The sequence below is a fragment of the Strix aluco genome, chromosome 1 (assembly GCF_031877795.1).
Source record: "Strix aluco isolate bStrAlu1 chromosome 1, bStrAlu1.hap1, whole genome shotgun sequence".
NCBI classification, from domain to species: domain Eukaryota; kingdom Metazoa; phylum Chordata; class Aves; order Strigiformes; family Strigidae; genus Strix; species Strix aluco.
Window position 1 is genome coordinate 148,725,044 of NC_133931.1, and position 27,184 is coordinate 148,752,227.

Consider the following 27,184-nt stretch of genomic DNA (forward strand, 5'->3'; position numbering starts at 1 on the left):
TGATATGTTTAACCTGAGTTCTGCCAATATCAAATATATTCTTGCCCTGCTGTGTGGCTTTGACTAGCAATTGAATAGGCAGCAACTTTAGAACTTGCATAAGCAACAAGCAGCACTAAAGTAGTTCTGTCAGGACTGGCTGTGTATTTGTGCTGCCCTATGCGTTAAAGTGTGGGTTCTAATTTTATTGCCATTGTTTTATTTCTTGTCTCCGAAGTTCAGTGACACCAAAGTTCAATCAAAGGCACGCAATTCAACCTAAAGAATTTGCAGGCAAAGCGATGTTGTGCGTTGAAGCTTCCTGACTGAACAGGGGCTGTACAGTGTTTCCATTTTCCTTGGCACCTGAGCCCTATTCCCTAAAGGCTTAGGTAGTGTTAAGGGCTGTGCAGATGGCTTGTGCTTAGTTTAAACCCCATACAGGAAGCTTTCTTTTAGCTCAACTTCTCTATTGTTATACTATATTAATAGGCTCTTTTGAAGCTTAAGAAAGGACTGATCCTCCTAAATAATAGGTCTGGGTGGGGAAAGTTATTTAGGAGCATGTTTGCAAAACCTGAAAGGCTGTTTAATTTAACCGTTTCCTTGCCTGCCTATGCAGCCAGGTTTTGTTCATTCTGGTGCTCAGCAAGAGGAAGCAGCACTCCCATTTTTGAAATTATGGGGTTTGAGTCATAGGTATTTATTTTTAAGCAAATGAACATATTTATTCTTAGATTCCTGTAGTCAAGCCAGAAAATGTTGGCTAGCCACTATGCAAACATACAGATATGCTCTGAATTTTGATCCTGCCCTGACTTTGTACACAGAATCAACAGAGAAGTACCCCAGTGTGAGCTTGTGCTGGAAGGACTGATTTTGTTCTGCTCATATCAGCAGTCAAAATCAAAGGCAGTTCTAGAAGTGCCTTGCTCTGACCAGCCCTCAGTGCCAGCAGCTCCTGGCTGCTGCTGTCCCCTTTAAATCTACTGGCAGGCAGCTCACTCCCCTCCTAAACTCAGGGTTCAGCCTTGTCAGTCCTGACAGTCAGTTCTCCATGATGGGTGCTCATTCTTGCACTTCCCAAGCCTTGAGTGGGCCTTGTCCTGTGTCCTAAAAACTGACAATGAGCAGTCCCTGTTGCTCCGGGTGGGGGTGTGCAGCTTTTCACCCTCTGCCTCCCTGCTTCCTCCAAGGGACGGTGCCAAAGCGGATGTGTCACTTTGCAGCAGGGGTGCAGGATGATACAGTGCTCAGGGGAAGTGGCCAAACTGTTCAGCTTCTGCTTTGATTAAAATTTTTTTTTCATTCTTTTTCAAGTGTGACATTTGCAGCATCAACAGTTTCTCCCTTCCACCCAGAAATCCCCCTGCACCACAAGTAGAGCTTTCTCTCATGCAAAAAGAGGAAGAGCCAAAGGGGCTGTGAAGTCTGCTGGAGACTACTCAGCTGTAGGCCAAAATAATGCAGTCTGTTCTAGGGCATTATAGGAACGTTTGGAGACCCTCACACAGGTAGCCATAACAGTCAAGGAGTGGCAGCTTTGGGTGAGTTTCTTCTCAGTTAAAGATGAACATGCACCCAACTACCTCCAACTGCTTGGAATCATGGGGAGAAATTGGAAAGAGAACTAATATATCTTGGTTTTTTTCTCCCTCTTTTTCAGGAGGACATTTGTATTTCAAATATCTGGGCTACATATTGCAGCTCTGTGGCAAAAAAAAAAAAAGAGCTTAAAGGGCCCTAAAGAGACATTTCCATCTATTAAAAAGTATGCCATATGATATAGACGACATATTACGCAGTTCCAAGAGCAGAGTCCAAACTTCAAGCATGCTTTTCTGTGGTCAAGAAAAAAAAAAACAAAACAGAACCCCAAACGTTCATCAAAACTATTTTATCTGAGTGTTACAGATCATAGTTGTGTTCATGCAGTTGTGGCCTGCTTGCAGCTAAAACTCTGAAAAGCCATCCCACAATGTAGTCAGTTCTCCACTGGGGTGTTCTTTATAAAGCAGATTTTCAGCAATTGAAGAATGCACATGGGAATAAACAATGCAAATCTTCTGTTTACTGACAGTGACATTTCTCCAGTAAGGGCCATAAAAAAACTGGGGTTTTTTTTCCCTTCTTCAACATGTTGAGAAGCAGAAGGGGTGCCTGTAATCTGTGATGAACTTTTAAGCATTTTTTTCATTTAAAATTTAAAAAGTTTAAAACTTACTAACAGTTTGTTGCCAGAGGAGATCACTTGAGAATAAGGATTTGTGGTTTGCATAGGTGTGCAAGGGATTGGCTTAAAACATTATTTTGCATAAATGAAGGAAATACGTTCTTTGTAGGTACTGCTAATGAATGTCACTGACCTGTGCTAGCCAGGGATGTCAGTGTTAGAAAGGCACTTCCTCTTCCTTGAAACCCTATGAGAGAGGCTATTCAACCCTATTGAATTACGTGCTCTACATCTGGTTGATGAACCTTTCAAACAGAGGAAGCATATCCTGGTACAGGATTCAGGTCTTCTTCCAAATAAAGAAGAATATATTGTTCAGATGTCCCATCACTTGCCTTTGAATAGCTGATGGCTCCTGTTGCTTGCCAGCTAACTGTGTTTCCAATAGAAAAGTGATTACAAGTGAAATTGGAGAGCCAGAGGACCTGCTTGTTCTGATTGTAAACTCTTTTCCCCCACCCCTTTCAGCATTGCTCACCTTCATTTTGAGAGGCACAGAGTAGGGGAAGCAGTTAGTGGCAACTTCCCTTCAGAGCTTATTAAACTTTCCCTTTTCATATTGACTTATTTGACCTGATACACAGAACCTGAGTCAGTGACATTGCTGTAAGCATCTGCCAGAGCATTGTGCTGCCAACACAAGCCACTTGCTTAACTGTGGTTGCAGCTTCAGTTATTTTAGTCCATTCAGGTTAATCTCCCAGGGCTTCTTCCAATCAATCCCCTCCCTCATGGAAAGATAATATAGTACATTTGCTCTGACTCAAAGGAAGAAACAGGCTGAGAGAGTACATTTGCATATGTCTGGTCAAATCAGGTTCAGATAAACTCTGACCCTCCTTCTTTAATCTATTTTCAGAATAAAACTGTTCCCTTTTAAACTGTTTATCTTCCCTAAGAAATACTGAACTAGAAATTCACTTCTAGAGAGACAAGGCAGCTCTTGCCTCTAGAATAATGATCTTTACCTTCCCAGAACATCTCCCTATTCTAGGATATGTCCCTGTTGTTCTTCTATTCCCTATATGTTCCACCTAAGAATGTGTTAGTGTGTGGACTGCACCAGCTACAGAGTTTGGAGTAAATCATCTACTGCTTTACAACAGGACTGCCAGTGTACAGCCAGCAACTGTCACACAGAGGAAGTTTTCAGATACATAAATCCATGCAAAAAGTATATGGGAAGGGGGTGCAACAATTCTGATATGTCATACATGCCTGATTGTGCCTGCAGGATTCAAACACCTGTGTACATGCAGATGTTTGAATTTGTTCTAGCAAAACTCTTTCACATACATCAAAGTAAGAGAATGAGCTTTGTTTTTCAGATGTGTATGCAGGCATACGTATTGTGCCTGAACATTAACATGCAGTAGTTGTGTGCGAATAGGCTTCCTGAAGATGTCTTTACATGGATCCCACTGAAATATCCTGGATCTGGAGTGGTAACTGGGCAAGTGGGAAATCACATGCTGCATTGTCTATTTATTTATCCTAGAAAAATTAATGTGTGCTAGTAATTACTGGTTAAAGGGGCAGATATGTCAAGAATACATTGACAGAGTAAGTGCAGGAGACTTTGGCTATTGTATTCAGGAAAGTGAAGGTTTCATCCATAATGTATTAAGAGCCTGAGAGAAGAACAAAGCTATTAAATTACAGTAGGTTCTTTCTCATTCAGTTCTGGCTTCTTACAAAATAAGCAGGCAGGGAAGTCCTGGTAAGTGGAGGCCTATGTACAAAACAACATTTTGAAGTAAGAAAGCAGTGACAATTTTTATTATCTACTATTAGTGGAGGAGATCACTTATTACACTCTGGATAAAAGTTATAATTATTGACAGCCTCCTGTATACATAAAGCTATTATATCATTTAATGGATGCTTTCCTTCTGCTGTTCTTTACAGATGACCCTCATAAACCAGAGGAGAAAGATGAAATTTGCAAAGTCACAATCATAAGTCTTGTCCCATTACTGGTGATTTCTGTTGCTGTGATTGTTATCTTTTATGCTTACCGCACTCATAAGAAGAGGAAGCTCAACAAGGCGTGGGAGAAGAATGTTAAGCCCAGGAAACATAAGGATTGCAGTGATGTTTGTGCCATTATGTTAGATGATGACCGCTCAGACATCAGCTCTACTTGTGCCAACAACATCAACCACAACACAGAATTGCTGCCCATTGAGTTGGACATTGTTGTGGGCAAAGGAAGGTTTGCTGAAGTGTATAAAGCCAAACTGAAGCAAAACACATCAGAGCAGTATGAAACTGTGGCAGTCAAGATTTTCCCCTATGAAGAATATGCCTCCTGGAAAACTGAGAAAGACATTTTTTCAGATGTAAACCTCAAGCACGAGAACATCCTCCAATTCTTGACAGCAGAGGAGCGTAAGACAGATCTTGGTAAACAGTATTGGTTGATCACTGCCTTCCACGCTAGAGGAAACTTGCAGGAGTATCTCACACGGCACATTATCAGTTGGGAGGACCTCTGGAAACTGGGTGGGTCCTTGGCCCGAGGGATTGCCCATCTGCATAGTGATCACACCCCCTGTGGTCGCCCCAAAACACCTATCGTGCACAGAGACCTAAAGAGTTCCAACATCCTGGTGAAAAATGATTTAACCTGCTGTCTCTGTGACTTTGGGTTATCCCTGAGGCTGGACCCTTCTCTGTCTGTGGATGACTTGGCTAACAGTGGACAGGTAAGTTAAAAGGTTGAAGGGGGGTGTTGTACCAGTTGGTGTGTCAGTTCCTGGGATGAAAAGAGGGAAAAAAACTTATGCTGCCATATTTACTTAAAATAATTAAAAATAAATGTGAAAGTGTTCATAAACAAAGAGGCTCTAAACTTAACATCAAGGCAACAGTGGGAGAAGCACAATGTAGGTTTTGTTATGATCAGAGAGCTGCATATGTATATGATGCAACCATCCTCTCTATACACTTATACTAATCATATATGAGCTTGTTAGCAACTGTTTGTGGTGCTGCTGCGGTACACACACACAGATACAATAAGGCTGTGCTTCGCTGTTGTGCCAGAGTTTTCATGCCTTGTGGCATCACAGTTTTGTGTGAGTAGACCAACCCCTGGTGTACCCCAGCATATGTGAAGTCAGTCTTCTGTCTTCAAGAGATTTAAGCAGATAACTAGAGTGATAGATAATCACTTTAAAAGGCCCCAAATAAACTTGTTTAAGATTATGGTACATTCTCCACATGCAAGCAAATGCAAGAATGTCAAATAAAAATAATTGCCCTGTTGTGCTTTTTCAACTAAGTAGCATGGATAATACTCATCTACTTCACAGGTATGCCAGGAGGATGTTTATGAATGCTTCGAAGATGAAATTTTTCAAGTATATCTCTAAATATTGGCTCTTCTAATGAAAAGTCCCATGGTATAAATTCAGACCATTTAAGTTAATTAATTCCTGATCATTTAATTATACATATATGTGTATTTTATATTTTTATCCATAGGTCGCATCAAAGTCTGTCCATTTGCACTGACTTTTACTTCACGTGGAACTAATATTTTGGTTTAGAATGTCTTCGGGGACAGCTTTTTAGTCAGTAGTGCTCTGTTGAGTTCACGGGAGCTTTGCTGTTGTTTATCTAATGAAGATCTGTCTTTGAAAGTCTCCTTAGTGAGAGGCAACTGTCCTGATCTCATTTTGAGAAGGTTTCTTAACCACAGTCAGGAGTGAATGTTAACCAGTAGAGCCATATTTAAAAAAATAATACAAACACAGCTCACAGTTACATGTAATTTCTAGCATGCCAGACCTTTTCAGAGTTCAGTGAAGTGCTATATTGTCTGTCATAAGGTTGTTTTTTTAAAGTGAAAACAGAGTGTTCGTCAGTGTAAGGCAGGGACTCTGAAACTTAACCCCACAGACACTTTGCTTAAAGCCGACCCTTGCTTCAAGCTGATGTCTCTGGCATTGCTCACAGACACTGGGAAGTAGGAGGACAGCGCTGATACTACCTCTTCCATAATCCACACTGACAACAAAGTAAGGTGCTGCCCAGAGCAGGTTACTGCTTTGGAGTTGGTGTCCTTGGGCACTGGTGTTGAGGCCCACTGTTTTTTTCTGTTTAGCTCCAGTGAATCTGTTTGAGGGTGACCCAACCAGTGTCATTCTTCTCTGTGACAAGGAGTATGATCATGTGAAGTGGCTCAACTTCAACTTCTACCTTTATTCTTCAGGGCACACAAGCACTACTCACTTAAATGCCCCAACATGCCAACTTTAGTGCTGTAGCTTTTGCTAAAGGGGTCTTGCACAAGGATTTGCCTTATGCATCATTTCCAAACTTTACCCTTTGACTCAAACCCTTCCCATGAGAAGGTGCAATTTTTTACAGTATATAATGGAGCTGACCCAAATTTTAGTTCAAGAAAACCCGTAACTTCCTATGAAATAAATAAAAGAGTGTTTTTTACCATTTTTCTGGTCAGCCTTGGACAGTAATAGTCAAGGCAAGTCATTGGGGTTACAAAGCCATCTTCTTTCGCATCTACCCAACTACCTTCCATATCATGCAAATGTAGCCATTATTGACCATACAATACCAGTGCCCTTAGTGACTGGCTGGAAACTGTCTTTTTCCCCATTAGAATCTTTGCAGTCTTTTCAGTTTGGCCACTCGTGATGGTTAATATTTGCAGACATTATTTAACGTGAGTACATAAATCTGGACCTGTGTCCCGTTGTGTTCAAAGGACTGGCATGTGCCAGCAAGGCCAGCAGTTCCTCACCTCAGCAGTGTCAGCAACCCTAATCAGATAAAGAGGGATATCTACTGCTCCTCTGACTGACATACCTCAGGTCACAAAACATCCCCCAACATCTTCAAAGAAGTGTAAGGTCTGCAGTAAAATAAACCAAAAGTCACAAAAATTATAATGTACCATAGGAAGAGAGATGATCCCGCCCTAGAAGTTTTAGAGAAGCAAGAACTGAAAGCAGACTGGTTTTAGCAAAGAGAAAGCATATCCAGACTCCAGAGGGAGTTTAGATACCTAAAACACCTTTGAGACTCAGGACTCAGGTTTCCGTGAGATACAGGAGAAGTGTCTTTGACCCAAAGACCTAATAATCTAAATGCAGATAAAAGGACACAAGCAGAGCGGAACACGTGACAAATCCTAAGCAGGATGGAAATGGGGTTGATTTGATAACATTCTTCAAATTATTTTAAATTTTCTCTGCATGTTCCACTGTACTTTTTAGTTATAGGGTTTGATCATTGTCAAGCAAAGCCACAGACTGATTTTCACTGCTGCAAAGAGGATGTGGAATGACAGGCCAGACCAGCACTTTGTGACAATGTTAAGAATCTGTAGTTAGTCACCATTAACTCTTGTTAAAATCAGCAGGATTTGGGGATGTGAGACTGTGGGCCATAGGGTACAGGTAACCCTTCTTAAGCTTTGTATGGGATCTGCTTGGGGAAGAAGTTGTGTGCTGGGGAACGGATGGGAGATAGGAACAGCCGATGCTGCAGAGTTTCTATACATTAATGTTCTGTAGGGAAGGGAGATTCTGGTGAACTCATTGGTGCTGAGATAGGATTGTCCCAAATACCTGTTCAGTATATGGCTGTTGCATATGTGCTTGCCCTTAAATTCATCACAGAGTCCACGTAATGGGGAATTTAACTTCAGGACTGATCGCACAGGTTTTTTTCTGTCCTCTGTTTATAAGGGCTTTGATCCTACAACCATTTGGATATTTTTGATGCAGAAATTCTCTGCTGTTGCAGGGTCCTATAGCAAAGCTATGTCCTTGATCTTTCCTGCTGTTTTCTTACGGCGCATTGCACTTTTTGTGAAACTTCTTCCCATTTGCCCTGAGCCTGGGGTGATAAGATGTGTTTACAGAAGCTCTTAAAATGGATGTTGTAGGGCTCTCTCAGGGACTGTACATTTACTGTGTGGCTCCCTGCAGTTGCAGACCCAGTAACTGAAATGATCTTTTGCAGTCCTGCTTGCTGCTGGGCTCTGGAGTGATTGCTGTAGTGAAGTCTAGCTCATTTGAATCACAGGTCCTACTGCATCATCCACTGGTACTTGTTCATCTCTGTGATTAACCAGTCTCCCATCTGAAAGTGTCTTTGCCTGATCAAAGACTTATATTTGCAGTTTTTCAAGGGGGATAAATTTTTTATACCTACCCTGTGAAGAGTTTGTCATTTGAGAGCAACTGTTGAGTGATCCAAAAATTATTCCTTAAATCCTTTCTTGTGATAAAAACAGACGTTTAAACTTTGCCTTCTGCAATGCAAGCTCATAATCTAGATCTCAGCAAAGCTGCTAAAATCGTTGCTGAAAATTGCTCAGTATGAATAAAGTTTATGAGAACGGTTTTTCAAACAAAGGGGCCGATTTTTGGTTTCAATTCAAATGTGTGCTTCTGCATTCAGCATTTGTGTATTTGCTTTCTTTTGCCAGGCCTGCATTTACCACTTTCCTTTTAAGCTTACCATGAAAAGAAACAGCTAACACTGTAATATGCAGTGCAAAAGAATACAATGTGTTTCTTGCTCATCTGAAAGACACTCGGTCAGTGGCAATTGCTTCAGGCCCAAAGGGCAGAGTTTATCTGTGAACAGCCAAAAAGTGAGAAAGCTTGTTACTGTCAAAATTATTTGCTTAAGGAACTAAAAAGGGCTTCTTTATTTTTCTTTACCAAGGGAGGTGCAAGTAAGTTGGTAGTCAGGACAATGCCAGATTCCCCTGGCAGCAGAAAATATGACCTGTGCCAAGTATGGCCTGAATTTTTGGATACATGTCAAATGGAACTGTTTCTTTGAAAGCTGAAGTTAAATCACAGCAGAATCCAAAACATGAATTACAATTGCAGCTCCTGAGTTCTCCCCGATCTCCTTTCCTGTAGGTTGGCACAGCAAGGTACATGGCCCCTGAGGTTCTGGAGTCCAGGATGAACCTGGAGAATGTGGAGTCCTTCAAACAAACAGATGTGTACTCCATGGCTTTGGTCCTCTGGGAAATGACATCTCGCTGTAATGGTGTTGGAGGTAAGTGCCATCAGTTTTCCTCTCTCTGAAAATATGTTTGGACAGACGTACTCTTGTGGCTGTCTGGGGAGGGGATGATTCTTTTTAACTCTCACCAATCGTTCTAGTGTACCTGGATGCTGTAAATTAACAGGCCTTCGGTAGTATGAGGCACACATGTGCATGAGCAGGCTTGAAGTGCAAGCACCTGAGAGCACGAGAATACTGGTTCTCAGTTGGTGTAAGGATAAATCTGCTGATAGGTACACCACTTTTAAAGATAATTAATGTCTGTTTTTTCCTATAATATCTTGAGTAGTCATGGATTGACTCAGTCTGGTTGACCTCACCCAAGATGATTGGAAACGTAAGACAATTTGAAATATTAAGACCAAGAAGTGATAACTGCCTCCCATTTACTTTCATGGAATGTTAATTCTGAAACATAATGAGGGCCAGTTAAGTGTCACATTTACTAATTGATCATTTCAGTAAGAGCCATCATAGTGATACAGAAACCTTCCAGCTTTCCCAAAATCCCCAGCTGCTGCTCATCACTTTTTTGATGTTGCAAGAGATCATCCATCTGAGAAATCAAGGGATGTTTGCTGTATGAAGTGCAGTAACAAAATAAAAATGATTGGAACTGACTACTAGAACTGCTCCGGGAAGAGCTGCTGTCCTTGTTCATATTCAGAGTTTGTTCACTGAAACAAAATCTCCGTTTCTGCTTGTCTAAAGCTGCCCCAGAATTCCCAGTGTGCAGCACTGGTATGTGCTAAAAATCAGAAAAGTTGCTGTTGAGATATCTGCATTACATATTGCCATGTTTGAAGATTTTCACCTTACTTCAGGGAGTAAAATGAGACTAAGTTACAGATAAAATTCTTCAGTCTGCTGATATTGTCTAACATTCATTCTAACAAAATCTGCTGCACAGTCCAGGGCTCTCACAGGCAGCCTAAGGAGTGGGGCTGTAAAAGGTGACACTAATGTGAATATCATAGTAGATATGTGACTATGGTTTGATTTGTTACCCTTCTTCCAAAACCACAGAGGCTCCCTTTTCATTGGACTCGTCACGATTGGATCTCAAAGGGCTGCCACAGAGATGGTTCAATCTTGCAGGCTAGAGTACTACAGTATGGGGAACATGGTGTACAGAAGGGAACCAGTGTCCCATGGGAAGATGTGCATAGCTGTTCCTTGTTTCTCTTCTAACACCCGTGGGATACCACAAAGGTGTCCATGGAGGTCTCTGAAGCCACTCTGCACAGTGGCTGTGTGGCTGCAACACGGTGTCCATGTGCAGGCGGGAGGAGTGCCTCCACCTCAGTCTCCTCCTGTGTCTGACCAGCATTTGGTCTTGCTGGGTGGGCTGGACTGTGGGCAGCGGATTTGCCCTCTTTGCACCCTGCCAGGAAAGCTACAAAGCGAGTATGTGTGCAAACAGCTAGTGCTAGCATAAAAGCATGAAAAAAAATTATTTTCTAGTCAAACATTTCAGGGAAAAAACATTTGGTGCTTTAGGAACTGAACCTCAGAATGGCATATTCCAAGGCAAACCTATCCACATTTAACTGTCATGGTCCTGCCTGTTTCTAAATGCATTGGCACAACCTCGGCCTTTCATTAGCACTTTGTAAATGTGGCTGAGGAGATTTAAAACCCAAGAAAAAGGATCTTTGCCCTGTCTCTTGAGCTCTCTCTGTTTCTTGCATTTAGGAACTCACCTTATTAATATAAATATGAGCTGTTCACTGTGGAGTCTTTTATCTTTGCTGATGCCTGAGTCCCTTCCTGTTCATATTTGCTGAGTACAGTGAAATGGAGATTGTGGCAAGAGCAAACCTTATTGCTGCTGTTCTCAAAAGGCAACTGCCTAAAAGAGGATATAAAGGGAGTTTCATAAGGAAGGAAAATCACCAGCATGTTTAGCTGAAAGAGAGTGACCCATTATAACCTTGAGAAGAAGAGCTGAAGTCATTTCAGGAAAAGGAAAGATTTCTCTGGCCCAGCATCCCCTTTGCTTTCAAGGTGGAGCTTAACCCCCACCCACATCCTGATTTTCCCTCTTCATTTCATCCCTCAGTCATCCTCATCTCCAGAAACACATTTCATTAATTTTGTTTCGCTGTTTCAGTCACCTTTCCAGGGGCTGAAGTCCTCAGCAAAACCACAGGAGTACTTGGGCAGATCTGTGGGGGGGTGGAACCTGGGCTTAGTGTCCTCGTCCAGAGCAGTTAAATACAACTCCAGGATCTAGCTCCCTTACCTTGTCACTGGTACGGAGCTGCAGAAGCATTGCGCGGTTGCTCTCATTTTCTTCTTAGATTTTCCCCTGGTTCGTGCAGTCTGACTATCTTTGCAACCAGCTGGTGAAATACCCTTACAGTGATTCATGACTACAGCTCCCCCTCTGCTTTCTTTCTCCATCTGTCACTTGTGAGACTCCCTCCTCCCCTCGCAGCCTTCCCAAGGAGCTGCCTCCACTCACGCAAACCCCTCTTTTCTTCCTAAACTGTTAGGCACTGAGAAAAATAACCTCCCATATAAGCTGGAGCAGGCTGACCTGATTGCAGCTAGCCTTTCCAAAGGAGCCTAAAAGGTGCAGGCACCATCTTTCCAGGGCAGGGTTAATTTTGGTGTCAGCTCCCTGTCGCTAGAGAAACCTGTGGCAGTTCTGAGGGCAGGAGTGGCAGTCTAAGCTGAGGCAGTGGCATTAGCAACTTTAATTAGGGAGAGACACATGGGGGGGGGGGAGCTAATTGCCATTCAGCCACGTAAAGGTACAGTGACTTATTTCTTTTACAAAGGAAGCTCTCAGGATTCATTTGTCAGCATGCAGGTGTTCAATGAGTGTGGGAGGCAATGGAGGCAGGTCCTTTCACTACAACAGCTTTGTCAAACACAGCCTCCATGCTATGCCAGGCCTTTTCAGTCAGCAGACGTTTAAACAAAAATACCCAGCAGCATAATCCATACTGTGAAGCTGCTGTAGTAAATAAGCAGGTGGGGACTGGCTTTCAAGAAAGGCCATGCTGTTCATTGTTACTTTGTTGTGCTAAATATGGAGAAGCAGAAATGGGGCACGAGGGAAAGGGAGACAGAGGCAAAGATCGAGTTTGACTGATTTTTCACTGGAGTATAATTTAAGAGGCATATTTAGAAACTCAGCAATACTACTTTGGGGAGAACTTCAACTGTTCCACACTGCCGTTAACTTGGTATTTCATTCAGTGCAACAGCTGTGCACCAGATGCTGCACGTTGCAAGAAATATAATTTTCATCTCAACCACTTGCTTTCAGAGAAACACAGCTTTGGCGACTGCGGCAAGTGTAATTTCTCTGACAGCCTCCTAGAAAGAAAAGAAAACCATCTGTTTTGTATCAGAGCTGCTACGGTTGGGGGACTGTTGGAGGTGGCAGGGGAGAAGGAGAGGAAAGGGAACTTCTGGATATAAGGGGTTGGTGAAGAGGGAGAAGAGAAATCCCTCAGAAAATGTCGACGTTGCTCTTGCAGTATTGTACTGCCTGGAGTGGTGGCTGGCTTCAGTATAGCAGCAGGGCTTTGTTAGAAATCGCAGTTTTGCTTTATCAGAGCAGTGTTTAATGTGAATAAAACCAATGATTAATCTTATGCTTACTTGGAAAGAGTCAGCCAAGAGCCACAGTTTGGTAACTAAACATTTGTGCATCCTGTACCTCGTGAAATGTTCAGCTTTCATCACATCGATGTGGAGAGGTGACAGTTTCTGGTGGCAGGGAGCATTTTGATAGCCTGTACAGTGGGGCTGTGCCTGCACATTGGGCCCTGAGGTGGCTGTAGCTAGGGCCTGATTTAAACCTCTCCTTCAGTGGAGCAGAGCCCAATTAGGGCATATCTGCACTGCGCTGGCTTGTGGTGGCATATAACCCAGAGCTGGTACATCCACACAGTGCAGCATCACCCCATGACAGTAACTCGTGTCCTAGAATTCTCTAAGTGTCACCACAGTACCACATGTAAGGTAGCAAGTGCTGTCCTTCAACAAGCCCAGGTAGCAGTAGATAAGATCATTGGCACTACACTCCATGTTGGGCGTTGATGTGCTCTGTGTTTCTCCACTTTCCCACCTCAAGATCCAGCACACAGTGACTAAGCAGCCTGTAACCGTACACTGATGGCAGAGCTTGTGCACTCCCAAACCTTTGGAAGGGTGGCTGTGTCTTTGATCACCAGATGTGAAGTCACTTACTTAAAGATGTCTGTGCAAGGGAAATTGCACAGTGAGTTCACCCATCCCAACGCACCTTCACCCTTCCCAGCTAGCATCTGTATTCTGAAGAAGTGGAACAGGGAAACCTAGAGAAAATGTGAACTAAGCATTTTGACAGCTCCTTAAACTTGGCCATGAAATGGCCTTTGGAGCCTCTGCTTTATGCATTATTATCCCTTTGTGCAACAGCTAAGTAGATCCACCGCCCAAATTTCTCTAGCATGAAGACACACACATGTGTGTGTTGTACGTAAGCTGTCACAGTAATTTCACCACTGATTGATTTATCCCTTCTGTGGCTCTCCCTTTGTAAACTATAAAGGAGTGTTTCAAAAGGACCTAAAAGTTCCCAAACACAAACCCACTGCTGTGGACTGTTCTTCACAGTTGATTTTTGCTGGCCTTCTTTCACCTCACTCCTGCTTTGATTCTACAAATGAGCCTTCATATTCCAAAATATGAAGTTGTCCCACAGAAATCATTAAGACAAATCACATGAGGGAGTGTCAACAGGGTTTGCAGGTATGCTGCTCTGACCCAAAGGAAGAGAATTTCACTGCAAAGAATTTAAGAGTAGAAAAAGTTCACATGAGCGAGGTGTATTTTTCATGAGGAACTCACAGCCAATTTTTCCAAAGCATTTATCAGGCACAACAAATAGATTTTCAGTAATGTCCCTGTATGGGGCTAAAAATCCAGTCCCAGCCTTTCTGAGAGTTATGTCCAGGCCAGTGTCAAAGAAAACCAACCAAAGGTACAGCAATCATTAATGCAAGGTAGCTCACAACCATAGAGATTAAATGCTGGAGGTTAAAGTTGAAGGAACTCTGCCATTACCGAACACTAAAGGTGCTGTAGTTCATGGTACCCAAGGTATTTATGGTACTTCAGCCAGTTGTCATTTTTAGTGCCTGACTGGTCTAAAAACAATCAAAAGAAACATATAAGGCATGAAAAATAGATTCAGCATCTGTATACAGCCATGCACAAGCATCTAGGCACAAACATCTTAACCTACCTCAAATTGACATCTGTTACATCTACTGTAGAACGTCAACATGATCCATGAATAACCCTGGCTATTACTGCAAAAGGTGTCTGACACCTGAGATTCCACACCATAAGAATTATTTACTGCAAGAGGATTCAGTGGGCTTTTCCTTCTAAGGGAAAGAGAAGCAAGATAATAAATAGCAAGAAGATGCTTCAAACTGAGGGAAGGCACAACTGTATTACTATAAAGTCATTACAGTGAATTGGCATCTGGCCTCAATTTCTCTTTCTTTACCATAAAAAAACCCAACAAAAAAACCAAAAAACAACCACAACAAAAAAACAAAAAACAACCACAACAAAAAAAGCCAAATGTTGAAAAACCTATTCAGTCTTTATATTTGGAAGAGGAATGCTTATAGCATAGAAGGAATTTCTGGAACAAGGAAAATGTATTACAAACCTATCAATTCCCTGGGAAGGCTTTCCCTTCCCCCACTTGAACCATCTCATGAACCTGAATGGCCTTCGGATTAAGCTCAACAAGAGGGAGCAGGTCAGCACTGCAGCACCAGCTTCGCTCTGTTTGTTGGACATTTGGACTCCTCTGTCTCCTCATACTGCAAGAAGATCTCAGAGCCTTGACTGGTGTCCATGACCGCTACCCCAATCAAACCATGACTGATGGAGATGGTGTAGGAAAAATGGCTGTCAAGGTTATGCTTTTTAAATTTTCCCAGCAAAATTTACTATTTTGGTTAGCTTTGAAAGTAGAGGTATCTGCTTTGTAATCATTGTGCATCCGCTGCAGAGTAATCCAGGTCTGACCAGCAAGATGGCAACTTCCCAACTAACTTCTAGGGCTAAAGTCTTGTAAATTTATTTTGGCTGAGTAATCTCTAACTCAGATTAATGTGGGTGAAACTGGTATGCCTTCTTGTAGAGGAAAGAAAGCAAAGCAGACTTTGGCCCTTGAGTCTTAAAGAAAGTAATTTACATAAGAGAAGATAGGAGTTGTGTTTAGGGACTATAGCCACTCTCCAGAGCATTGTGTGGACAGTGACCAGCACCACATGGTTCAGGAGAAGGAAGGAGAGCTGTACAGGTGGCATCTGTGGAGTGACTACTGCACTGCACACACAGTTGTTTGCAGCTGGATCTCTAAATGCTGCACATCTGAAGCGCAAGGTTTAATATCCTTTCCAAAATGTTTATTGTTACATGGCTATTCTTTTTAAGCATTAGAAATTCTTCGTCTTTAAGCATTATAAAGTCTTCACCTTGGGGCCATCATCTACATCTTCATCTACAGCCTGACTCTAAGGTTTTGGAGAAAAGTCCACCTTTTAGTTATGTTCAATGCTACCTTGTCTTTATCATAAGACATGACAGAAGGATCTGACCTGTGTTATCTTGATCATTAGTTATTTTCAGTATCTTACCATATGACCTCTTACCTTTTTCTCCAGAGGAAACCGAGCCAAGCTTTAGAGGTTCTTCCCATTTTTTCTGGTCCTTTAATCACTGTTGTCACCCTTCTCAGAGCTTCTTTTTACCCCTTGAGAGGAGTGAGCAGCACTGGACACTGCATTTGAACTTTGGTTGTAACATTACACAACAATACCGTGTCTCCCATCTCGTTCATCTCTCTTCACACATCTTCTGGGCACTCACATGCATTCTTCAGTCTGCCTTGTAGATTACACTTCAGTTTTTCTTGCCCTCAATTAATTCCTAGAAAGAAATAAGAGGCAGCAGAACAGGCCAACTTCATAAATCTTTATCTAATACTAGCAAGTCATTAGGCCTGTGAGTAAAGTCTCCATCTGTTCCCAAAGAAACCACAGCATTTTCTACACTGTGTCAGCATCTACTATAATATTTCCGCTCTCAGAGATTTCTTGAGTTTTCTCCAAAGGTCCCATATGTCTGCCTCTTCCTTTCTCTCTCCAAAGAAAAGCAAAGAAAATATGCAACATGAAAACAAAAACTAGAATGGCAGCAGCCCCTTCAGGAAGCTGTGCCCCCTGCATCATGGGCCAAAACTGACCCATTTTGGGAAAGAGGCCTAAAATAAGAGCAGACTACTACTTTCTACAAAGGAATGCAGCTCAGTAATAAACAAGGGCAGCATGGCAGCTTCCAGCACTGCTTCTTACTGTATCTTTGTTCTTTTCAAGCAACTGTTTCCTCCTAGCAATCCGGCACTTTAACATCTATCATGATGTAGATAGATTTCAGTTTATATTTCACCTTGTAAGTGTGAGTGGATGCCAGGGGACCTAAGGGAGACCAGTTCTTGCAAGCCTGGCTCAAGCAAAACCACCTTGAAGCCCCTGTGGGTTTTGCCTCAGCACAGATTGAAAAGCTCACAAACCATTATAGGTTACTGTGCTGCTCTGACTGTTGCTAATATGATTATGTACTAAAGGGTTTAAATGAAAATTGTTTTGTTGGCTAGGAAAGAAAAGGGGAGGGAGGGGGCGTGTGGGAGAAACACATTTGAAACATTTTTGAAAATGCCAACTGGCTTTGCTTTGTTTGGAGCTGGTCAAGCAGAACAGTGGCACTGAGCAGCTAATCAGTAGCTCGTACTCCTCCAGAGAACAGTCAGCTCCCTTCACACTTGGCACCAGCGCAGCCCAGCTGAATACCCTTGTGTTTGCTTATTCTCTTGGCAGAAGTGAAAGAGTACGAGCCCCCATTCGGCTCTAAAGTGCGAGAACACCCCTGCGTGGAAAGCATGAAGGACAATGTCCTAAGAGACAGAGGGCGACCCGAGATCCCCAGCTCCTGGCTTAACCATCAGGTAAGAGCACCACATGTGAGCAGCTGGGGGCTGCACTGTGCATTTAGCTGCTGCCTGAAGCCTGAGCCTTGAGTCGGTGTCCTGCCCAACAGGCTGGACCACTCTTTTGCACAGATTACAGCTCTGTCACACTGTGACACCGGTGCTGCCGTGGTTCAGACACCACAGCGCTCTGCACCATGCCTACCCCAAAGCTCTGGGATTTCTGCTGCCCACCAGTGTAATCTGAAAGTGATCAAAACAAAAAGATTGGAAACCTGAGACCCGACAATCATCCAGACAGCCACAGAATAATTAGGGCCTTAAAGCACACTGTGTGCAGGCTCTGAAAGGTCAAAGAACAACTTCACACATGGGCCCCTTCACCAGAGAAAACAAATCTCAGTACTTTATCATGGAGACCAGTCATAGTTGTATCCCAGCTGTTGACAAGTTTAAGAAAATAGGAAATGAGTCTTCAGCAAGCCAGTCTGTTTTTATTCAGGTTGCGCATTAGCAGTCCGTTTCCCTTGCATGTCGTGAAGCACTCTGTCAGCTTTCCCCATTCACAGATCCCATGGTTGCACTTGCTAGGCGATAGTAGATTTCTCAGTAGATGAAACTGAATGGAAACAAGCCAAAAGCATGCAGCTCTTCACCTTTGCTCTGAGCAATTGTATCAGTAGAGAGAAAATTATAATCGTATCAGAGAAGTGAGGCGTGGTCATTCCACTTGTCAATGAAATATGTTGAGTGGTCTTTACAGACAAAAGGAAAGCATCATGAACATATAAAAGTCCAGGCAACCAAGATCAGCTAGTATTTCCATCAGGAGCAATGTAATACTCCCTTTTTCATTCCAGTTGAGATGTTAAAAATCACAGTCTAACACCTACTTAGGAAAGGCCAAGTGAGTGGCCGAAATCAATCATCTTTCCAACTAAGAACAATGCCGCTTGATGACTATGGCAAAGGGCAGCCCCTTCCTGGGCCACAGGGACTTGCTGCTTATGTAGTCGTCTGTGATGAGTAAGGTTATTGGGGAGGGCTGCTTTAACTGGGGAGGAAAGCTGTATTTTGAGGGACACCTGGATATCTGACGTTACAAGTACTGAAAAGCCCTTGACATTTCTAGGAGCCATAGATACAACCATATTCTAAATAACAAATTGAGCTGGGAAGGAGAGATTATACAAATGCTGATCTTTATAGAAAATAACTGGCTGCAGAAATTTTATTAAAATTGTGGATACGCTGATAAAAGGGATCATGAGTTGAGTGCAGTTGTTTGTTTTCCATGAAGCCAAAATGAAGTTCAAACCAGTAATACATATGGGGTACTTTAGAAGAGCCCAATTAACAAAGCAGAAAAGAATCCTGAGCCAGATCATCTGGGAGATAAAAATTAAATAGTAGAAAATGCTTAAAATTAGGAACAGTGAGAACATTTCTCAGGATATTCAAAAGACATGGTCTCATGTGTGAAAAAACACAAGAAGGGTAGAGAACTGATTAGGGGAACAGAACAACAAGAAGATCTGTGGTCAGCAGACTTGAGGGTAATCACAGTTTTCTCAAGAGCAAAAGGAAATCTAACTCAGTACCAATCTGTTGCTGGATATGAAAGAAAGATACTGCTTATGTTAATGCAAAGGCAGACATGGTCAGCAAATATTTCTGTTCTGCATTTGGGAAAAGTCAGATGACATACATGTAGCAGAAGGTGATGAAAGCCCTTATAAAGCAAAAGTCATTGGCACTTAAAGCAGGCCTGGGGCAGAGTTAGGTGGCCCAGAGGCTTGTCTGCGTTCAGGACAGGGCTACTCCTGTGGGCACTGTGGCAGGGCACTGCATTACGTGGCAGCAGAAACAGACAGTATGCCCAGAGGATATGCCTTGGAGAGAAGTGTCCAGGAGCTTATTTCACGCACAGCCAGTTGTAGTGGCAAGCATAGGTGTGCCAGCATGCCCAGGGTGCCTGGGCAGAGGAGCACTGGGCTCGGGATCCCCGTGGTGCTCAGGCATGGGGCAGGCCCACGGCTGCTCTCATGGCAGCAAGCATGAGCGTGTGGAGGGCTGCAGCTTGAGGTACTGGCGTAGAGCTTGTAAGATACACTGTGAATTTCATCACCTCTGGGTTTACATAGTAAGTAAGATGATCACACTCGGTGTCCTGCATTTGACTTCAGAGGTTTCTTCCCTTTGTAAAACCCAGACCTCAGTCTGCCCCCAGTACAGGGCACCGACTGGGAGGACCACACATCTGTGCTTGTGTGTCACCAGGACGGGCACAGCTGGCTCCAGCAGAGTTCAGCTAAGAGTCTAAGGCAGGAAATGGATGCCTGATAACACACTCACAGGACATTTAATGAAGGTGGATTTAATTCCCTTCATCTGAATCCCTTCAGCGTTTTACATTGCCCTATCTAAAATGCAGTGATGCATCGGCTTCCACGAGGCTGTGACAGTTTGCAACAGCTGAGGAGCTGCTTTGAACTCCATGGAAGTTGCTCTTACTGTAATGGCTCTTCCATATTCATTTCCTTCCTCTGCAGTTGTGTTTTTGTAATGAACTCATTATTCATCGTGATAAAATTCTGGAATGGATTTACATATTACAATTTTCCCCCCCCCCCGTAATGAGATTTGTTGCACTATTGATTTCAAGTTAATGTTTAATATTTAATTTAATTTACTGCTTGTAATTTCAATGCCAGCAGAAAACTAATGTTATTTGTATACAGACAATAACGTTCTGCTATTAACATTGACATCAGTCAACATCACCAATTAGGTAAATTATGCAATTAATGCAATGTTGTGAAATGTTATTTTTTTAAATAAGAAGTTTAAGATAAATCCTACTTAATGGGCTTTTAGTGTCATAAAGCAAAGCACACAATTTCCTGGCAAATACTTCATGTTTATAAAATGCATTACAGAAACGCAACTGGTTTTTGCTCCTGTAAACATATGCATCAGCACTGAAATGAAGGTTAAATAGTTACATCTGTGAGTGACGTGTTTAAGTGTTTGTGGGACTGTGGCCCATATTTGCACATAGATTTAGGTAGTCTGCAAGGAATTCATAAAGGGCTGATGTAGGACCTGATATTGCTGGCAAACAGAATTTTGTTTGTAAAGCCCAAACAGAAATTCAGGCACACAAAGGCATGGGTTGAGTGGGAAGTCACATTATCCAAGAATTCTGATCATATTTATTAAAAAAAACCCTACTTGATTCTATAGCACTGGTCCAAAGCATCATTTTTCTTGTTATAAAGTATCAGAACATATGGCCAGAAATGATGGTGCCACCTGAAGTGCTGAAAATAGTGTAGTAGGGTTTCTTTTAAAAAAAAGAAAAGCATGTCCCCATGACAGTAGCAGCAGAGCCCATAAAGCACCTCCAGGACACACCTGAACTTCAGAGGGCACTAAAGCAACTATCACACATGGGCTTTGGCGGTGACTGGCTCCATCACAGCTGCTCTCTGTGCTCTCTGCAGGGCATCCAGATGGTGTGTGAAACTCTTATTGAGTGCTGGGACCATGACCCTGAGGCCCGGCTCACAGCGCAGTGCGTTGCCGAGCGCTTCAGCGAGCTCAAGCACCATGACAAGCTCTCGGGAAGGAGCTGCTCGGAGGAGAAGATCCCTGAAGACGGCTCTGTGACCACCGCCAAGTAGCGTGCACCCGACAGCTCCGAAAAGGAGGGAAGTCACTCCTAGACGCGTTCACCTTGGCAAAGGAAGAAGTCTCGATCGGTGCCTTGACTTGCTTCCTGAAGGACTGAGGCTGTCCCTACTCCCTTTAGGCTCCGGCTCCAGACAGGGAGATGTATTCGTGGGAATTAAAAGTCAGGGAGTAGGTGTCATACCCTAGCATTGGCTGCCGGCATCATGTCATAGGAGGAGCTATGTATGTTAGCACTTCCTCAGGAAATGAGATTTGAAAATAGCCAATAACATTATGCACTTTATTAATGCCTGTATATAACTATGAAATTGCTATTTTTATATATATATATATACATATATATATATAAAATGTGTGTGTATGTGTATATATATATCTCTCTATATATCTATAAACAGCCATGCTCTGAAAAAAAAAAATTTTAAAAAAAAGTGTTTCCAGGAAATTACCGGTGCATTAAAGATCCCTCCTCCTTAGGGAAGGAGCCTGGGGAGACTGGCATAGCACAACACCAGCAATTGTGCACTTAGTGCTCTGCCAAAAAGGTAAGAATAATATGCAATAAGAAGATGGCTTTCAAAGCATGTGCTGTAACCACCTGGCTGTGGCCCTGCAGTTCGCAGTTGCAGGAGCAGTCTCACAGCAGACAGGCCAATTTGGCTTTGCAGTTGTACCTGCGTGGTCCTGTCTGCAGCACATTTTGGAAAGTTCAGGGATGCCTTTGCTCTCTCACTTTAACCCCAACGTCCTCACAGTGTCCCAGAACAGGAATGTGAGGAGGTTTGGCCCTCCTACATGTGTGTTCTGATACAGAGGTCATTAATGTTATATGTTTATCGCTCGGAATTCATGCTGCTTGCAAGCAGGTTGAAAAATATCAGCAGGATGAGTTTTCCCCTCCTCCCATCCCCACCCCCAAACCATACAAAACAAGATGGGGCCAGCAATAATCCAAGCAGATGTTTTATATTTGCTGTGCATTCTGAGTGCAGGCAGTACTTTTCTTTTTTTCCTTCCTTTTACCTTAATTGTGTTGCTGTAAGAACAAACATTTTTTTCCCCATACAGCATGTCTAATTGCTTGACACACCACAGTCTGACTCTGTTCCACGCTTTCTAGAGAAAAGTAAGAGATAACAGCTGGTGCCTTTATTTTTGCAAAAGGACCATGGAGGTGATGGAAAGCTCCGTAGCATTAGGTTAATGACATATCCTGCCCTCAGCACTGCTTGCATATAGGGCTGCCCTCAGCAAGTCAGCAATTAACAGAAAAAAACAAAACAAAACCCAAGAAAGACGATTTATTCCAAAAAGACCCTTCAGACATTGCTTACATTCTTTCAGTTCTCCAAACTGTTTAAGACAGTTGACATCACATTGGGCCTATATAAATGACAGCAATGCATTTAATAAGTGCTAACAATTTTGTCTTTGGGAGTTTTGCAGTGATTTTTCCACTTTTTTCTTCCCCATGGCATGTAAGCAGGCCTTGGAAATTAGAAATTCAGCCAGCACAAACCAGTCCTATACAGATGTATCTGGTGTAATTTATTAAACACCTTTGACAGATAAACATCGATATTTCTCTAGAAGATGTTGCCATGTAAGTCAATAGGAATCATGCTTATTCAAATAGGAGTTAAGATTTACGATGACAAATATTTGAAATGGTTTTGTATCTGCTTTTTTTTTTTTTCATTTTAACTAAACTACTCAGAAATATTTAAACAGAGCAGAGCAAAACCTCAACAGCTACAGTGGAATTCAGAGGATACTATGTCAAATTTTATAGGGGGGGTGGGGGGTGTTTTTTGTAAGAAGAAAAGGAAAGAGGGAGCGGGGCCCGCTGCCCTCTAGCGACGTGCCCGCCACTGCCCGGAGCAGGAGGTGGGGAGAGGGAATGTTGAGGCCCGTTTCTCTTCCTCCATCCACGCTGAAGGTCAAGGAATAGTGCCCGGTAGTTCCTGACAATACTGACATTTTTATGGTGGTTTGTTTTTTTTTTACTACTACATGTAAAGGAAAATTTTTATTCTTTTAAGGAATATTTCACCGTACATCATGTATGAAATAGGAATGTGAACGATATATACTCTTGTATATCAAATGTTTCAAGCACTTAACTTGCTTTGTAAACAGTTTTGGGGTTTTTTGGTCTGTTTTGTTTTGTATAAATCAAATGTTTATTGGAGTAAATAAAATAACACTGACTGAAGTTTGTCTTTCATCTCTGGAGCATCCAGAATAGGGAGAGGGCTCTTCCTAAAATGAACCCTATTCTAAACTGCTTCAGTGTTTCCTTTCCACCAGAATGTCATGCTCAGTGTGTCCAACGGCTTTTGCATGTGTCCTGCTTGCTAATGTCTCCTTCCCGCCGTCTCCATCCTGCCCTTCAGCAGAACAGCACTAGCAGATACCCAAACCTGCTGGCCCCTTAGCCCCTGCACTCCACTAGCCTCAGGGGAGGGGAGGAAGAAGAGGGTTCACAGCTGACTCTCCTACTTTTAGGTTGCTCAGTTCTCAGTGCAGATAAGGCCTTAGTTAAACCTCAGTTGTTTGGTGCTGGTATTAAAGCGAGCCAGAAGACAGCCCACTAAATCTGTGTCACTGAGAATTGTATGATTAATGTGCTTGTGCCTTACAGCTACTGCTCTCCACTCAGAGCTTTCACCTTTTTAAGCTGATACCCCTCCCAAGACAGACATGCAGAACACAAGCACCACATAAACAAAGAGCAAGATACCTCCCTCTTCCCCCCCTCAAATTGCCTCAAGTGTGACTTAGGTTGAATCTAAGCCTTTACACAGGATGCAGTCCACCAGTGCCTGATGTAGGCATCTGAGACTCTCCAGGCATCACCATTTTTTTCAGGGATTGTATTTTGGTGCCAAAACCTCCATCAGAGCTCATGTTTGGCTTCACTGAATATCTCCTTTTGAACTTCAAGTGGGGATTCCCCAAACAGGCACCCATGTGTCTTTGTTCATGAATCCAGCAGAACTGCAGAATAACTGAGGCTGGCAGGGACCTCCAATCCAGGCGCTGTGCTCGCTGGTCATCTGGTCCAGGCTCCTGTTCAAAACAGGCAGCTCAGATCAGGTTGCTCAAGACCTTGTTGAGTTTTGGATGTGTTCAACACTAATGATTTCACAGCCTATCTGAGCACCTGGTATTCCGAACAGCAACACACATAGCCGATGTCAGGTGCAGTGCAAAGCACAGTGGCCACATCCAGTCTAAAATCAGTAAAATGAGAGCTTTGTGAAGAAGGCCCCCTCCAGCCTAGGTGTCCCCTCCAGCAGACAGCTGCAGGTGACTGGCTGTTCCTTCAAGCCAACTACCCTCTGCCCCATACTGCCAGACTATAAATCAAGCTGCACTGTGAGGGTGAAACCAGCCTGCTTGGGGACACCATGGAGGGGCCTGCAGGGACCCTTGCTGCAAGACTGCTGCCAAAGATGCAGTCAGGACAGGACCCCTGCCAGCGGCAAGGCAGCGCTGCAAGCACCAGTCTGGCTGTAGTCGGTCTAGCATTGAGGAATGGTGGAATGCTCAACAGCCTGCGCCTCCCCAGCAAGCATTAACAGTGCAACGTCTCTCCTGTTCCTTCAGTAAAGGTGAGGTACAAATCAGCTCTCAGCTTCCCTACAGGCATGCAAAGCCTCACTGCCCCCACCTCTGTGGTTTCCAGCAGTGTCCTGCCAAGCCCTAGGCAAGCCTAGCATCACTGTAGCTGGCCCCAGCATTTGCTGGTGCACTGGTGGCAGTGGCTACTCCTCACATCCCCACCGTTGACCGTGTATTGGCAAAGATCTTCAAGCCCTGACATCCTGTTTACACTGGTTCAAAGTCTAAAAGTTCTTTTGGCATAACAAGGCAAGCAAGTGTTGCAAAATCAAATATAAAAATGTATTAAGGAAATGTAGCAGGCAAACTCCACAGACCTTTTAGTCTTGAAGTACACAATATCCTTGAAATAAAGTACACTATATCCTTTCAATATTTTTTTTCAATTATCGTTTTTGCCCACCTTGGTTATCCTTACTATAGTATGCAACATCCTTCTTAAGCAGCTCTTAATTAGCATGTCAATCAACATTTTATCACCAGGGTACAAGGCAAGGAGGCTCCAGCTGTGCAATGCAGAAGGCAGTCCTTGGGTTTACTGCTGAACCGTGCCATGGTCTAAACCAGATGGCAAAGTTTCCCAGCACAGCCTGCCTCTCTGTTACCAGTTCACACAATTCCCAGCACAACGGGGATTTCACCCCCTTCTAGGATAGTCCCAACTGCTACTGGAATAGAGATGAACAATAAAAGAATAAAAAGCCATGACCCAGCTCCTGAGGGGGAAAAAAAAGAAAGGCATTAAGACATCGTTATTCTGAATGCTCCTGGAAACAAACTGGGCCACATGTAGAGCACCTGCAATATTGTCCTCTTGTCAAGCCAGCTGTGCTCAGACCCAAGGGCTTCCTTTGCTTCCAGAGGAACATTGATTAATTTATTTCCTGATCCTTAGCTCTTTCTCTCTCTCCTGCTTGCTTTTTTTTTTTTTTGGCATTATGTTTTTAATAAAACGCTGCCTATGGCAATTTTTCCCTCTGGCCACAAAGAAGATGGAGTGAATTCTGTTCCAGACTGTCTGCTTGTTGTTTCTGAATGCAGTTTGGCTGCATTTATGCTGCTTATTACTTGGCAAATGTTCATACAAGTGGGTGCACACCATATGCAGGTTCAGAAGGCTCTTGCTGGGGGTTGGGGTGGGGGGGGTGGTGTTGGTAGTGCCAAAAATTCCAGTCTCTGCCTGGGTAGGTACAAGTGACGCATCTCACTGAAAGATTTTGGTGGGATATTTTTTAGGCACCTGTGTCATAACTGGGTTCCATTTGATAGCATGACCCAGTTGGCCTGAGCCCATGGTGGCCCAGCCTGGCTGTCCAGACCCCATTTCCCCACAGTGCTTTGACCTATTGGCAGCTCTCACCTATTTTTGACCTCCAGCAGCTGAAAGGCCTTGCTCATGAGCAGAAAGTTGAGGACAGTCAGTGGTTTGTTGAAATACAGCCAAATTGGGAGGCTCCTGGGAGGACCAAGCCCAGGAAATAGATTTAAAACTCTTGACTAATGAATGCTTTGAGCACCCTCTAATCACATCATGAAGAGGCAAAGGCAAAAGGCAGCTCATAAATTATCTGCTGTGAGTGATTTGCTCAGTTATAATGGTGATAAACCAATCTCTTCAGACAGTTGCATTTTTGACGCTAAATACTTGAAAAATAAAATGTCCACCTGATCAAGTTAGCATAATTAACCTCTCACGGCTGAAATTTCTGTTTCGCAAATGTGCTGCCATATGATTGCAGGTAAAGCAAAGATCCCTGGCATTTCTTCCCAGGTTAGCTGTCGCGTGTGTCACAGGAGGGATCACTCACAGCTGAAAACACCCCCCCTCTCTTCCTCCTCCACTGCAGCAAAGCTTTCCTGTGGAAGAAATAAAAAGCAATTCACCCTGCCCTCTTATATTTCACCCTTCCATGGCTTCAAGCCCAAGCTGCTGCCCTCCCCTCCCTGCTGCTCCTCTCCTCCTCCCACACACCTTTGGGTCCTGCCACTGGTTTTGGATCAGGGCATTGGTCTTTCTCTCATGAAAGCAACTCATGGTATTTGTGTTTCAGAACAAGACCAGCATCAAATATTGGGGTTTAAGCATTGAGTTCAGCCTTGTATGGCCTCCTGAAAGGCACCTCACCATCGTTCTGCACAGGCTGGAGCATCCCTCTCTCCCTCGGCCCCCTCCTCTCCCCAGCAGGGACTTCCTGATCACCAGGGTTTGTCCTCCTCTGGAAATAGTGCCTGAGTAAACCCATTGCATACACCTGTTTCATACACCACCACTTTGCTTATGTAGGGCTGGAGCGATGCAGAGGAAGCAAAGACCAAAGGAAATACACATCATGTTTCTACCCAGTGTGCATGGAGATGGCGAGCAGGTCTCCAGCCAGGCTTGCCGGCTTTCTGCTCCAGCATGAGTGGTTGAGTGAGAGTCCCCAGACCAGGGCTGTCTCTTTAGTTTTCTGAAGGAGAGGATGACCACATCGTCCCCTCCTGGCACCCCAGAGTGATGCTTTCACTGTTTTTTGCAGAGTGCCTCACCCACCAGTTGGCTGTGCGTGGGGTTTAGGGAAGTGCTTTCTTTA

At 43.4% G+C, this 27,184-nt stretch overlaps 1 protein-coding gene across 1 annotated transcript in view; it reads left to right on the forward strand.

Annotated features, from left to right (window-relative positions):
* TGFBR2 (transforming growth factor beta receptor 2) overlaps window positions 1-23,199 on the forward strand; it is a 60,889-nt gene extending 37,690 nt beyond the window's left edge. Inside the window, exons 4-7 of the mRNA XM_074839231.1 lie at window positions 4,121-4,920; window positions 9,124-9,265; window positions 17,179-17,306; window positions 20,795-23,199. Of these exons, the coding sequence (XP_074695332.1) occupies window positions 4,121-4,920; window positions 9,124-9,265; window positions 17,179-17,306; window positions 20,795-20,974 (1,250 nt within the window). The 3' untranslated portion in view covers window positions 20,975-23,199. The remainder of the gene's footprint in view (window positions 1-4,120; window positions 4,921-9,123; window positions 9,266-17,178; window positions 17,307-20,794) is intronic.
* Window positions 23,200-27,184: the final 3,985 nt, after the last annotated feature.